Source organism: Astyanax mexicanus, chromosome 3 (assembly GCF_023375975.1).
Source record: "Astyanax mexicanus isolate ESR-SI-001 chromosome 3, AstMex3_surface, whole genome shotgun sequence".
NCBI lineage: Eukaryota > Metazoa > Chordata > Actinopteri > Characiformes > Acestrorhamphidae > Astyanax > Astyanax mexicanus.
The window spans coordinates 33981091-33995562 of record NC_064410.1 but is presented as its reverse complement, the minus strand read 5'-3'; the positions used below and the strand labels follow the sequence as shown (position 1 = coordinate 33995562).

The 14472-nt window shown below is 36.1% G+C and overlaps 2 protein-coding genes across 4 annotated transcripts in view; one reads left to right on the top strand and one right to left on the bottom strand.

The window, feature by feature from the left end:
* thbs3b (thrombospondin 3b) overlaps positions 1 to 3749 on the top strand; it is a 33528-nt gene extending 29779 nt beyond the window's left edge. For both annotated transcript variants that reach the window (XM_022683059.2, XM_049476396.1), the window contains one exon: positions 331 to 3749. In XM_022683059.2, the coding sequence (XP_022538780.2) occupies positions 331 to 392 (62 nt within the window). In that variant the 3' untranslated portion in view covers positions 393 to 3749. The remainder of the gene's footprint in view (positions 1 to 330) is intronic.
* Positions 3750 to 11140: 7391 nt separating this feature from the next.
* zfpm2b (zinc finger protein, FOG family member 2b) overlaps positions 11141 to 14472 on the bottom strand; it is an 80967-nt gene continuing 77635 nt past the window's right edge. For both annotated transcript variants that reach the window (XM_049476395.1, XM_007254697.4), the window contains one exon: positions 11141 to 14410. In XM_049476395.1, the coding sequence (XP_049332352.1) occupies positions 12006 to 14410 (2405 nt within the window). In that variant the 3' untranslated portion in view covers positions 11141 to 12005. The remainder of the gene's footprint in view (positions 14411 to 14472) is intronic.

Here is a 14472-nt window from a genome sequence, read left to right as displayed (position 1 = left end):
TAACGATGAATTTTGACATGTATTTTGGCAAGTAAATTAAAGTGGATTATTCCCCGAGACACTGGCTTGCGGGGGTGCTGAATTCAGCACAACAATAGCAAGCCCGCTGAGCAGTGAGTGAGGTAAGCATGCTCGGGCACGGATTGTTTAAACGCAGTGTGAGTGCAGGTCAGCGGGAATGTAGGGAGGTTCAACCAAACTGTGCCTAGTGTGAGTACACCCTAAAAGATGGCAATAACAAGTGTGCTACTGTCTCTAACTTTATAGGCAGAAAACAAAATCCAACATGTCTGCGTTTCACTTGCTTGTGTTTAAACTTTTTCTTTCCAGATACCGTCCCAGATGACTTTTACCTCTACCAGAAGCAGATGAGCCTCAGGATGGGAGTTTAACTGAGCAGCTGCATCTTCAGTGGGGACTTAAAGCAATGACAGCTGTAGCAGCTGGGGAAAAAAGCTGTGCTGTTCTGCAGGTTTGCCAGTTTGATTCGTTGCTTCCTGGCCCTGTGGCCTGCCAAAAAAAAGGTGTGACAAATCACTGTAATGTGAGGTTAAGGCAAGTTAATGTTTTTTAATGGATTTTTTTGTATTAAGGAATTTGGTAATGACACTATATAGTATATTTTTCTGATTAAAGACAAACATTCGGTTTCACTGCCAGGTGCTGCTTAGCAACTTTGGTTTCCATTGATATTTGGGTTTATTTAAGTTGTCCGAGCTGTTGTGGAGTCCTACATCTTTATCATGTTCTTGTTCTCAGTTGTGATTTTATTCTGCAATGTTTGCAAAGTTTTATGAAGAATTATACCCATCAGAGACAAAGAGCTCTGAAAAAAATAAGAGACCACTTAAAATTAGTTTCTTTGAACTCAGCAGTGTGTAAGACTGGTGGAGGAGAACATGCCAAGATTGATTTCTGAACTCTTAAAACTTTATGAATATGAACTCGTTCTCTTTGCATTATTTGAGGTCTGAAAGATCTGTATCTTTTTTGTTATTTCAGCCACTTCTCATTTTCTGCAAATAAATGCTCTAAATGACAATACTTTTATTTGGTATTTGGGAGAAATGTTGTCCGTAGTTTATAGAATAAAAAACAATGTTCATTTTACTCAAACATATACCTATAAATAGCAAAATCAGAGAAACTGATTTAGAAACTAAAGTGGTCTCTTAATTTTTCTGAGAACTGTATAGCAACATCTTCTGGGAGGAACCTGATATGTGTGTGCCTAAATTAACTATATAAACAATTTAATCAAGAAGCCAACTAAGGTTAGAATTGATACAAGCAAAATATCAGGACAGGATTAGTTTCTTTAGGGGGACGTCTGTGAAAAATATTTCACACTTCTACTCAGTGATAAAACTCTTGCATCTGGACTGCAACTGAAAAAACAGGAGGACCAGTGAGTGTTTTGGCTTTCTCAGTCACATGACATCACATTCAGTAGCTCCTCCATTTCCACTCCCTGTTGTGTTTACATGCCCATGCAGTGGACAAACAGCTATTTTATTAAACGTGAGGTGACGAAACTCAGAGATATGCATCCGGACGGGACCAAAATTACCGGAGGACCACAGAGTTCAGTGAAAAACAGTAGATAATTCAGCCTGTAATTTTTTCAGAGAATGCCTAAGAAAAACACATACATGGTCGTTCTGGACAGGAATAAAATCACAGAGGACCTAATCCCATCTGGATAGGGCTTTAGGCAACTGAATCAAGACATGAATGTGAGACTAGGCTTCACACCAGTAGCCATCAGTGCTTAAAACCACTCTTTGTAGACTTTGTGTGTGTGCTTGTGTGCATGTGTGAGTTATTTTGTAGGAGTTTGAGAGTGTGTTGTGTAAGCATGAATGTGTGTTGTTGTATATTTTGCATGTTTCCTGTTTGTTCTGTTTCAGAGAATCAATGCTAGAATTTACTAGAGCTGCACAGTACTGTTTGTTCTCGTATTATTAATCCCTTGCAGTACTTTGTGATGTTCACAAAATATAGTAATAAGCTAATCAACCCTTTAACCAATCACAGATCACAGTGCTGTAAGTTTCCTGAATGAACAGATGAGGTTTTCTGTTTTGGTGAATCAAAGTACTGTATCGACTAAAGAACTAAACTCTAAACTAAAGTTAGAGTCCAACTTATTTTGGATTATTATTTCATATTTAGTAAAGGCCACCTTAGTCACAGTCATAATATGTAGCTTTACAATGGCATTGTTGTATTATGGCTGTATTGTGCACTCTGGTGTCCACATGTGTTTGTAAATATGTTTTTTTCTTATTCATTTTTTAAAGGTTACATAGCTTTTTGATAGATAATTCACACAATAAGAATGCAATTCCATGAACACAGTAAACATGAACATGGCTTTATTAATTTACTGTATCTGAGGTCAGTGAACTACACGTTCAATTGATTTTTCACTGAACTATTTCTTTAAAGTAACACATTCAATGCAAAAGTTGCCCAGGTTGGCATTATATCCATGTTGGTGATTGCTGTATAATACAATACTTCAGTTTAAAACACTTTATAAATGTATTATCAGTTCAATGAACATGATTACTTTAAAGAAAAAATGTGCTACATCTATTCTCACATTGGGATACTCTCTTCTTCCAGTAATGCTTAATTTGCCTTTAAAAAGAGATTTTTTAGTTTAAAGACTTCCCCCATTTATGTTGATGTATCTTGACAAGAAGGTGGATATTAAAAAAAAAGCTTGAGATGTGGCTGATTGATTTGTTTTGCTAGCTGGTAAATGCAGAAGAATAGATAGCTAACTTTACTGCTAAAAAATCTCATATCAGTATTTATTAGCTGCTACATGCTACATGCTACGCTAGCAGTCAGGATTTGTTTATCTCTGGGCAAATTCCCAATGGTCGTATGAAGTCTTTGCATAATCCATGTCGGGTATTGCAGTCAGAAAATGCTGATGGACAAAAAGCAATAAAAAACAGAAAATCATACTTTTCAGCACTACAGATTACTGCATAAAATGAAAAATAAACAATAAATAAATGCTTTTATTGTTTGAAATGCACAGATACCAATACTTGGACATTTCTATGGTGCTAAATGTAGCTAGTGAGTGTGTATGTTAATGTGTGTAGAGTTTCTTTTCTATACATAAAATATATAATGTAATTAGTACAGGTTTTGGTCAACAATAGACAAAAGTATTGGGACACATGTTTATTCACTGTTTTTGTTTTTTTAAATCAATGGTATATGAAATAGTGTTTTCTGTTCTTTTTTTTTATTTTTTTATAACTCTCTATACTGTCCAAAAATACTGTCCTCGATTTTGGAGCATTGCTGTGAGGATTTAATTGCATTAATTGACAAAAGCATCTGAGGTCAGGATGTTGGATGATCAACACCAACACCTCGTCAATGACTCCCTAACTCATCAACTCATCCCAAAAGTATTGGATGAAGCATCATAATTGAAGAGAAGACAGTACCACTGCTCCACTACACTAGAAAAGCTGTTTTATGTCTTAAATGACCTGAATACATGTTTAGAAGGGGTGTATACAAACATTTGGACATGCAGTCTACAATAATTATAGTTAATATGAAGGGAACCATAAAATTGAATTGTGTTTGTCTGTGAATGTACGGTTTTAAATATAAATGTGTGCTTTGTGGTTTACAAACCACTGTTTGTTCAGTCTGGAACAGTATTGAAAATAATGAAAAAAAAAATGAAATAAACAAGCAAACAAAAACAAATCCACATGTGTAATACCTGCTTCCTTTGTTCTCAGTAAACATTATTTATTTATATATATTATATATATACATATATATATATATATATATATATATGTATATATATATATATATACATGTGTATATATATATATATACATGTGTATATATATATATATATATACGTATATATATATATATATATATATATATACGTATATATATATATATATATATACGTATATATATATATACGTATATATATATATATATATATATATTTATATATTTTTTTACTTGTATTTTTACATGTCTGGTGCAGACTACACGGAGTGACATTATCGCCCAACCATTTCTTCATTTTACGACTTCATTTTACAGTCATTTTATTGTGTAAATCCTTGGGTGGCGCAAGGCAGGAACTTAAAAGTTCTGGAAACCTCTGGAATATAATCAAGAGGAAGATGGATGATCACACGCCATCAAACCAAGCTGAAATGCTTGAATTTTTGCACCAGGAGTGGCATAAAGTTATCCAAAAGCAATGTGTAAGACTGGTGGAGGAGATCATGCCAAGATGCATGAAAACTGATTAAAAAACAGGATTATTCCACCAAATATTGATCTCTGAATTCTTAACTCATATTTATAAAGTTTTTTCTTCGCATTATTTGAGGTCCGAAAGCTCTGCATGTTTTTTGTTGTTTCAGCCATTTCTCATTTTCTGCTAATAAATGCTCTAAATTACAATATTTTTATTTGGAATTTGGGAGAAATGTTTTCTGTAGTTTATAGAATAAAACAACAATGTTCATTTTACTCAGACCTATACCTATAAAAAGCAAAATCATATAGATAAATTATTTTGTTGTTTCAGAATATGTGCTGTGCATAAAAATGTGTGGGATTTTTTATTTTGGGTGGCGGGGTGGGCTTCCATACTCCGCTTGTGTCATTATTTTTAGGCGTCTAAACTGGCCAAGTATTTAAATAGTTGTTGATCTGCTACTTTTGTTCTTCTTCTGAAACAGTTTATTTGTAAATTGTTTTCTTTAACTGTAGTCCTTTTTTATAATAAAGTAAGAGTAGTTTCAGTGGAGGAGGCTTTAGGATGCTCTGCACACCTCTGACCTCTCTTTGTGCTGGAGACAGAAGCAGTGTGTCTGGGAAAATCCCCGGGTGGTGTGTAGACTCTTTGTTTTATTACTCTGCTGCGTTATCTGTGCTGATTACTGACAGACGTAGCCGTCTCTGTTCAGTCGCTGAGGGCTTTATTCACTAATCTCACTCTCAGTGACGCCTTTTTACTGAAGATTCCCTATTATCACCTCTGACCACGCTTAAAACCAGCCGCGCAGATGAGCATTAGTCAGCTGAGCTCAATAGTCCCCTGCAAAATGCAAAACGCAGATAACTGGCGCGCGGGCCTGCTTACTGTATAGCATGTTTACAATAGCAGCGTGATGCACCATTCAGAATGCATTAATTAATCCATTAATTTGTTCATATCTTTATACTAGAAAAACACTGCAGGGCTGAGGAGAACTGAAGCTGCCAGAACTGAAAAAAGAGCATATTGGAAAGGAAGATAATGGTGAGGTTCTGTTGTTTAATTGAATTATGTTGTTTTTTTTTTTTTGTAGGGGTTTAAAAGAAAAAGTTGTATCCGCAAAAATAAGCATTTTAAAGAAACGCTGCTCTTATAGTGAAATACGTCTTTCAAAATTAAGAAGTATTTGTTAACTAAGAAGTTTGGTGATAATAGGTAAGCTATTTGTGGAAGTCTTTCTCTAAATTATGTAAGAATTAAAACAAATAGTAATAAAGGTGCATCAAAAGGTTATTTTATCAGTGCCACAGAAATAAAGTTCTTTGTTTATGAAAAAAAAAAAAAAACAAAAGTAGTTCTTCTCTGGAATAAATCACAAACCGTTTAGAGCACATTTTTTTGTTAAAAATGTGGGACAAAAATTACTTCCCATATACTTGGATAGGCATGGATCTGGATCTGGTTTCAGCATGAGTAAGTTCGTTTGCAAGTTTAAGGCTAAAAACATTTACATTATTTTTTTTCATTATTTTTGGTCATTATGATTTAGAATAAAAATTTTATAGCTAGTATTAGGCCTTATTAACTTCAGTCACTGAATGATATGTATACAACTGTATCACTAACCAGAATAACCACAATGCCCACAATTCTCAACTGTGGCACAGTAAAGTATCCCCAGAGAAGTTAAAAGATTACAAGATTCTGTTAGTTATCAGGTCTGAACAAAGTTTTTTACTTTGAACTTATCCTAATCCAGGCAACAACCACACACTCCCTTTCCTGCTTCTCATTATAACTAACATTGACATGTATCTTACAATAATTACTAGCTTTATTAATATGCTTCAAGCTTAATAACTAAACAATAATCCTTCAATTTTAAGGGGTTATGGGACATTCCAGGATTTTGGTACATTTCCTGTCCCACCACTTAAATTTCAAATGTACGTATTCAAAATATCTAAATGACAATTTTTGTGAAAAATGTACTTGTTATAAGACAAACTGTAAAATATGGTGGAAAAATAAGCTCCTTAGATATTATTCAAAAGACCGAATACCTTTGGACCACCTCAAAAAATGGCCGTTTTCTCTTGTCCCACACATTGGGTGACCAACTCCTTTGGCAAATTTAACAATTAAAATAAGCTCTAAATAAATTACTTCCTCTTGTATATTGTTGATATGCATCTCCTTTACTTATGAAAACAACTTCTTTGGTCTTCATTGTTTTGCATGTTACAGTTTTTTATGCTATTAAGTTGTGTCCCACAACATGCGCGCAACCCTGTTACCATAAGGAATTTTACCTGGCAGAGAAAGAGTTAAAAATATTTGTCTACTGGCACAAAGGAAGTTACATCACAAGGACAGTTTCTGCCCACATGGCAAGACCAAGAGTAAGTGCTCTAACAATTTTCAAGTTTGTTTTTCCTAATATGATTAAATACTTATATAACCATGTTTCTCCTTGATCTTGTATACATAGCTAAATTTTACAGTTATCATCTGTTCCTGGGTTAAACCACAACTTAGCCTAGATTTGCAACCCTGTTACTCGCAACCCTGTTACTGTAAGTATGGAAGTAAAACAGTGTCACCAGACTTTGAAATTTAAATTCACTTGAATTTTTAGCACTGAATTATTTTACATTGAATTATTGCATGTGATTTTTTTTGCCTCTGAATTAAACACTTTAATTTTTCAGTATATCATTTTCACTTATTTTATTTTAATGTAAAAAAAAAAAAATTAAAAATTCAAGTTTAAAAAATTCAATTAAAATAAATAAAGGTTGCTCAAATTCGACCTGTGAAATTCGACTGCTAAAATACAACGCTCAAAATTCGCTGTAAACATCCGGGACACACAGGATGAGCAATCGATTCAGTCTTCAATCGAGCCAACAACCAGCCAATCACATCACGCTTTTTGAGCGAATTTTGAGCGTTGTATTTTAGCAGTCGAATTTGACAGGTCGAATTTGAGCAACCTGAATTTATTTTAATTGAATTTTTAAAACTTGAATTTTTGCTTTTGAATTTTTTTACATTAAAATAAAATAAGTGAAAATAATATACTGAAAAATTAAAGTGTTTAATTCAGAGGCAAAAAAAATCACATGCAATAATTCAATGTAAAATAATTCAGTGCTAAAAATTCAAGTGCTTTTAAATTTCAAAGTCTGGTGACACTGTTTTACTTCCATAGTAAGTTACCAAATATATTGCATAATCTAATTAAAACAACTGCCTTGATACCTGAGCTTGACAAATCAAACTTTTTGATAGTCTATTACCTGTATTTAATAAATATATGACTAAAAATGATCAAATTGAAGATCAAATTTTCAGAAGTGACCACCCCTGAAATGTACTAAAATCCTGGAATTATTATCTTTTTGATATTTGAGTAGCTACTATGAAAGACTCAGTAAGTACAATGCATTATTTAGTATTTTAGCTATCTATACACTCTAAAAAACAGAGGTACGATATGAGTACTTTTTTGTACTCAAAGGTACATTCTTTATAATTGTACCCTAAAAGGTACAATACTGGTCTTTACAGGGTCAGATTTGTTCCCTCTGAAGTACAAAGTGTTTTCTAACAGCTATAAGTATACATTTGTACCATTTAACCAGCCAAAAGGTACATTCAGTATTCTGTACCACTGTACTTATAAACAATATATACTTTAATTGCACATTGTTTTTTATTTGAAAGCCAGACAATTTTGGATCATCAAGTTTTGACACATATTTAGTTGATGATAATGTTTATAATTTTTATAATCTTTACTGGCACAAAAACCATGGGTACAAAAAAGGACTTTCACTAAAAGGTACTTTTTTGTACCTCAATATAAGGTACAGCCCCAGCGACAAGCTTTGTACTCTTTTAAGTACAAATCTGTACTTACTTTTCTTAGTGTGTAGGACCCTTGGGTGGTTTAATGGAGAGTTTCTCTTTGGTCTGCCTGATAAAAAGGTTACAACTATATTATATTTTTTAAGAAAGTAAATACATATGTATATATATAATTAATGTATCTTAATCAACCATAAGCAACCTAACAAAACAACAGCAAAGTAAAGATCCAGTTCCTGTTATCAACCAGCCTCTATAGACCACTGAAGTCGTGCGTCATTCTGTAGTGCTCGTACAGCTTCCGTGTCTAAGCGTTTTTTCCCTATGAGAAAAATGAGTAGGGTTTTCAAAACCCGCCTCTTTCACATTCTGTGGTAAATAAATCTGTTCAGACCCCTGTACGTTTTATTCTGTCTACATTTTACTCCTGAACATCACTGGATCCTCTGAATTATGAGATCGTTTAAGAGTCGTAATGAGAAAAATGCTAACTTTAAGCTAATGCTAAAGCGGAGTTAACTGACCTCCCAGCGCCGCTGCTGAGATTAGCAGGGGACTGTTTTCAGTGCAACACCAGCGAACTCCGGTTGTAAGTTAAGAAGCATATTAAACACAGCTGAGCCAACTAATGAACTAACTGCCCTTTCTGAGGAGAGCTGAGAGTGTTACAGCATAAAATCACTAAAACAGGTCAGTGATAACTTACTCCAGAACCAGCTGTAACACTTTTTAACATTTACCCTCTTTATTATCCAGTGAAATAAATGGGTGTTTCTGGTTCGTTGTCGCCTCAGTGAGGGCAGGTAGTTAGTTGATTAGTTGATTAGTTAGTTATATGGGCATAAACAACATGCCGCAGACTACAAAATGACGACACGACCTCAGTGGTCTATTAGCACATGAGCTAAAGTGTGCTAGATTCATTTTTCTCTTTTGGAGTGCACTGGTGTACAACAACAAAAAAAAAAACATTAAGCTCCAGAGTTGGAAGTGTGGGCTACAGTAAAGCCAGACAGGGACTGAATTAACACAACAACATTAAATCTAAGGGAATAAGGAGCTAAATATTAATGACTAAAATTCCTTTTCTGATATAAAGGTATTATTATTTTAAAATATTTAGGAAATTGCAAATTCATTACAAACTTTACCTAAATTAAATGAGCTAATAGTTTTAACATCTACGCTGATAACATGTACAGTGTTTGTCATGATTAACACTGTTTTACAAACTGTTTTTTTACTTTAGATAATTAGACAGTACAAATGAGCCGTAGAGAAAAGCTGTGCTGTGCAGAAGGGAGCACGATCCTAAAACCTGGAAAAAACTGTCTAACATGCATACTGAAGATATGTTTCCAACAGTCAATAACATTAGCAGATTACATTATTCTTTTTGTAAAAGGGTTTCTTTCAAAATAAGTTCTTATAGAATATAAAAATGTTTAGCATTGCACAAATTTGTGGCTTGATTCTTCATAAATTATTTACACATTAACAAACAAAAAAGCAATTTTTTACATTTATTATCTGCATCCTAATATGGTGTCAATAGTTTTTTAATCATATTTTATATATTTATAAAAATGTCACTGAATAATCAAATTGAATTGTTATGATTTTTTTTATTTCTTTCCCAAACTGTTAAATTTTAATCTTTAACAGATAAAAGCACTGGATTGATGCGAACGTCCAAAACACTTTATCGAGAACAACAACTGATCAATGTGGATGAAGCACTGAAGATCCTGTCCAAGAAAACACCACCGCTCACTGTGGACCAAAAGCAACTAATGGTAATAAACTGTGCATGGAGAAAACATTCTCCTAACTTTTTAATAGGGTGGTAAAGCTAATAGTTAAAGATCAATATTCCTAAAATGGTGAAATACAACTTATTTATCAGACATTCACATTTTTTATATATAATTTCATTTTTTTAACAAAGGCAAAAAGAGAACAATAACTGCTTGTTCTGTTACATTAGTTAACAGAAGCCAGTGCTGAGTGATGAGGAAGTGGTAATAATGGGGGGAAATTAAGAATTCAGTTTTTGTGTTATGAATTGGTGTTACCAGAGACAAGGTTGGCTTGTCTGCATTGGTCTTTAAACATAAATACCAACAGTAATTAGCTCTGCTCATCTTTTAGATCACATGCTGGCTTTAGTGTTGGATTGATTTTATGAATGCTTTTTTTTTTAAGCTTTATCAGTGCGTGGTGGTGAAGACAGAGGGTTATGAAGTGTTAAAAAAAACTCTAGAAACTCCTCTGCCAGTGTAAATACAGACACAGCACAGACTACAGCAAAACCCGTATTACTTGGGTAAGAACTGATCCACAGTTCCAGTGCATTTTTATTTTTACTCTTACTTCTGCTAGAAATTCAGTTTTAAACAGAGTATTCCAATCCTATGATTCACTGAAAGTAGAGATACATGTAAAAATATTACTGCAATATAGGTTGAGGTCCTTACTTTTTTATTACTCTTACTTTTATTACTGCTTGAGTTGCAATATAAAAGTACTTACATGCACTCAAGTGTCATATATATCTGTTATAGTTGTGTAATAGGTTTAAGTAGTTGGAACAGACAGAAAAAAACAGTGGTGACGGTGCCTTTAAAGAAGAAAGTCAAAATCTGATTTGAGTGATTTGATTCATTTTGCACTAAGTCAATTTAACAGGAATAATTAAGCTTTTTTTTTTTTTTACAGAAGCTCACTTTTCATGCGCTGTATTGTTTAGCTTTAAGTGGTAACCTAAAGGTTTTCTCAATATTCTCAATCTTCGTAACTTTGCTGTGTCTGATGAAAAAGAGAAGGCTTATTTGAGAACCACCAGGGGGAGCTCATCTACTCAAAATGTTCTACTGAATCTTTCTACTAAACATTATTTAAAAAAACGCATGAAATAATTTTATAACAGTTATAATAATTTCAGATTACAAAGTAAAAATCAAATTTAGTACACGCTCAGTCCTGAGATTAGAATTTTAATTTGGATGCCACATAAAATCAAAATGTCAAACATCTGGAATTTCATTCCATACAGGTACATGCATAGCAACACAGTTTTGACAACATAATACTTTTTTCTATTGTAAAGAATACACTGAGTCCTCTTTTTCAAGTGTTAACCCCTTTCCCTTGTGTTCAGCAAGACAAGTAAACTTGTCTTGCTGTAGCTTGTAAATTTCCACAGACAATTTCTGGGGTCCAAGTAGGCAAAAAAGTCTCTCTTTCATAATACTGCTAATGGTTCATCTTTCAAAAAGTATTGCATTGGAAGCCAAGTTTTAAAAAGAGAGACTAAAGAACCAGCAAACACGTACAAGTACTTTTTAGAAGAATTCTGCATGAGCAAAATATGAACAAAACCAAACCAACAAAAACATTCAAGTGTAAATAATTGTAAATAACAACAAGGACACAGAACCTACACATACTGACAAGTATGCCATTATTTTCAGAAGGACCTTCATTATAAGTGTTTCAGGATTGTAAAAATGTGGACACAGTGGTCTAAACAGAGATATGCTCTGCAATCTACAGTGTATTTTGCTTGTTATTTTCCATTTTTTATTTAAATTATTCCTTTAAGTGTGTAGCCTTATTTGTGTGACTCCAAGTGAAGATGATTATATTCTTATCTCAAATCTGTATTAGTTTACTGTTAGAAATATTTTCAGAAATAAATAAATACATCACAAAGAGGCAAAAATAGTACACACAATACTCTTTCAACAAACATTTCAAAATTCACTATTCACTGAAGGATAAATCTCCTGATTTGATTGTCCGTCTGCTGTGGTGTAAACGGGCACGGTGCATTGCGATAAAAGGTGAGGGTTCATTTCACATGCTCTGTCGTCGGTGCTGAGCAATAGAACTTCTTGTGCGTTATAAAGTTTGACAAGTTATTGAACTGGATGTCACAAGGACGGCAGTACTTCACATTAGCAGTGGTGGAGATTGATCCATTTAGGCCTTTCTTTATGCTGGATGGAACCTCCTCCGCTGGTGAAGAAGCTGGTGCACTCTCCTTTGCTTTTGTAGAGTCTTCCGGGTCTGCAGTTGGGAAAGTCAAGTGATTATCTGGGGTAGGAAGGCCGTTCGCTTCCATATCTTCTTCAGCTGGCTTGTCCTCAGGCGGGAGGCAGTCATTTAAGGCTGGAGTCTGCCCCTTGGTTGTGATTTTTAAGTTCTCCTCAGCATCTTCAGTACCAATGTGGCTACCGTTGGGCATCGGTTGGTCTTTCTCGCCCTCGCTGCCCTCATTCGGACTCTGTCTCTGCTCACTTTGTGTAACAAGCATCCCTGTGGCGTAATCAGTTGGCTTGATCTCATAGTATGGCCATATTTGCTCATCTGCTCTCATTTTCTTAGCTGAGCTTGGGTAGCACTCAAGAAGCTGCGTGTTGCATTCTTCTTTGATGACAACTGCACGCTGCTCTGGAGATGTTCCAACATCAGATGTCATTGTCACAGCATGTGTTGGGGTGATACCGGCATTTGGAACTGGGTGCTCAAAACCGCCATTCTTGCTGAACTTTTCTGTGGCGCTGTTGTTGCTGTTTGTGTTTACTGAGGCTTCTTTTTTAATGCTCGGAGCCTTGCTGTCGAGAGCGTTACCTGGACAGAAGTTCTGTTTGTGGGTCAGGTAATCCTCAACTTTGTTGAAGCTTATCTTGCAGACTGCACACTCATGATAGTCCATTAGTAGTTTTGTAGGAAGTGAGATTTTACCAAACTGTGCCATACATTTTTTGCTGAGATCTATGGGTACGTCACCTTCCTCTTGAGCTATTGCATTGCACTTTGACACCAGGGCTGACTTTGTACCTGTCAAGGAAGGTTCTGGGTGCTTAGGAACCAAGCCCTGGATTATGTTGTACCGCTGATGAAACTGGTCCTTGAGACTTTCCATCACATCCTGGGACATGAAGGGACTGCCAATAGTTGCCATCCCTAGGTAAGATGGAGGTCCCATGGGCTGCATTTGCTCTTGTTCGTGAACCGGCATCTCATAGGCCTTCCTTCTCTTGCGAGCACGAACTGACTTCTGATTGGCTGCTGATTTGTTGCTGTTTGCTCGTTTCGCTGGTGGGTCGTGGCGGGTGGCACAGTAGTACTGCTTGTGCACCATGTAGGTTTCTTGGCGGCTGAAAGTGATCTTGCAGGCGTCGCATGTTGTATGGCTGGGGTCCATGGCGCTTTCCGTAGGGGAGATTTTTGGACTCTTCGAGTCTAACTGCATGCCGTTTGGCTTCTCCTCCGCACCAGAAGGTGTTGATGCTTTCTTAACCTGCACTGTGAATTCATCAGGAGCTTTGCCTCCTGCAACAAAAGTGTCACAGACAGATGGGTTAAACTGGGCTGATTCGTGACCTTTGATATCAGGGGGATGACCAGCACTTAGCATGCTAGCTAAGCCACTCCCAGTCTTAGGACTCAGTGGGTCCACGGCCTTGTCTAAAATGCTGGTGTAGTCATGCGGCTTGGCCATATGCTGCCAGCGACTGTTACAGTAGTGCTTCTTGTGAACCAAATAATTGTCCAGGTTGCTGAAACTGATATTGCATTCGAAGCAAGTTGCTCCTTTGGGCACCAGCGTGCTGTACATTACTGGGGGGTAACTATTCCCACCGTGGCGCAGCCTTCGATGAACCAGCTCTGACATTTTAGCCAGAATCTCAGAAGCCTGTGGAACAGCAGTGATTTCCTGTGAGAAGGGAACATGGGGCACAAACGGTGGCATTGGAAACGCCGGGGTCATATGGTGCTGGATCGGAGATGAAGCTAAGCGGGGGCTGGAGGGTTCAGATTTCACTCTAGTGTAGGAAAAACTAGCTCTGTTTCCTGAGTTAACCTCAGCCTTCGCAATGGACTGTCCCTGTTGATCACTTTCTTGCTCCGCGCTTTGACCCACTTCTCGGCGCGCGGGGCTTTCTAGGGTGTCTTTCCTGCTCAAATCGCGTCTACCATGCTTCGGACTGTCTGCCCCGAGGCTTTGAGGTTGCTCCACTTCGCTCTCTTTAGCAAGTTTGCTGCCAGCAGCACCGTGTCTGTGCAGTTCCTGGTGCTTGGACAGCTCTCTGAGTGTCTGGAAAGTGAAGTGGCAGTGACTGCATCTGAGTCCAGTCTGAGACAGGTGGGATAAGATATGGGGCTGGAGCGCCACAAGCGTCTCAGCTGTGTAGTCGCAAATAGTGCACTTCAAACTGTTTCCAGCAGGGGTCTCCTCTGTCTTAAAAGCTGCAAAACAACAAAAAGAATCCTGTTACTGATTATAATCTATATATATTTATTTTTTAAAT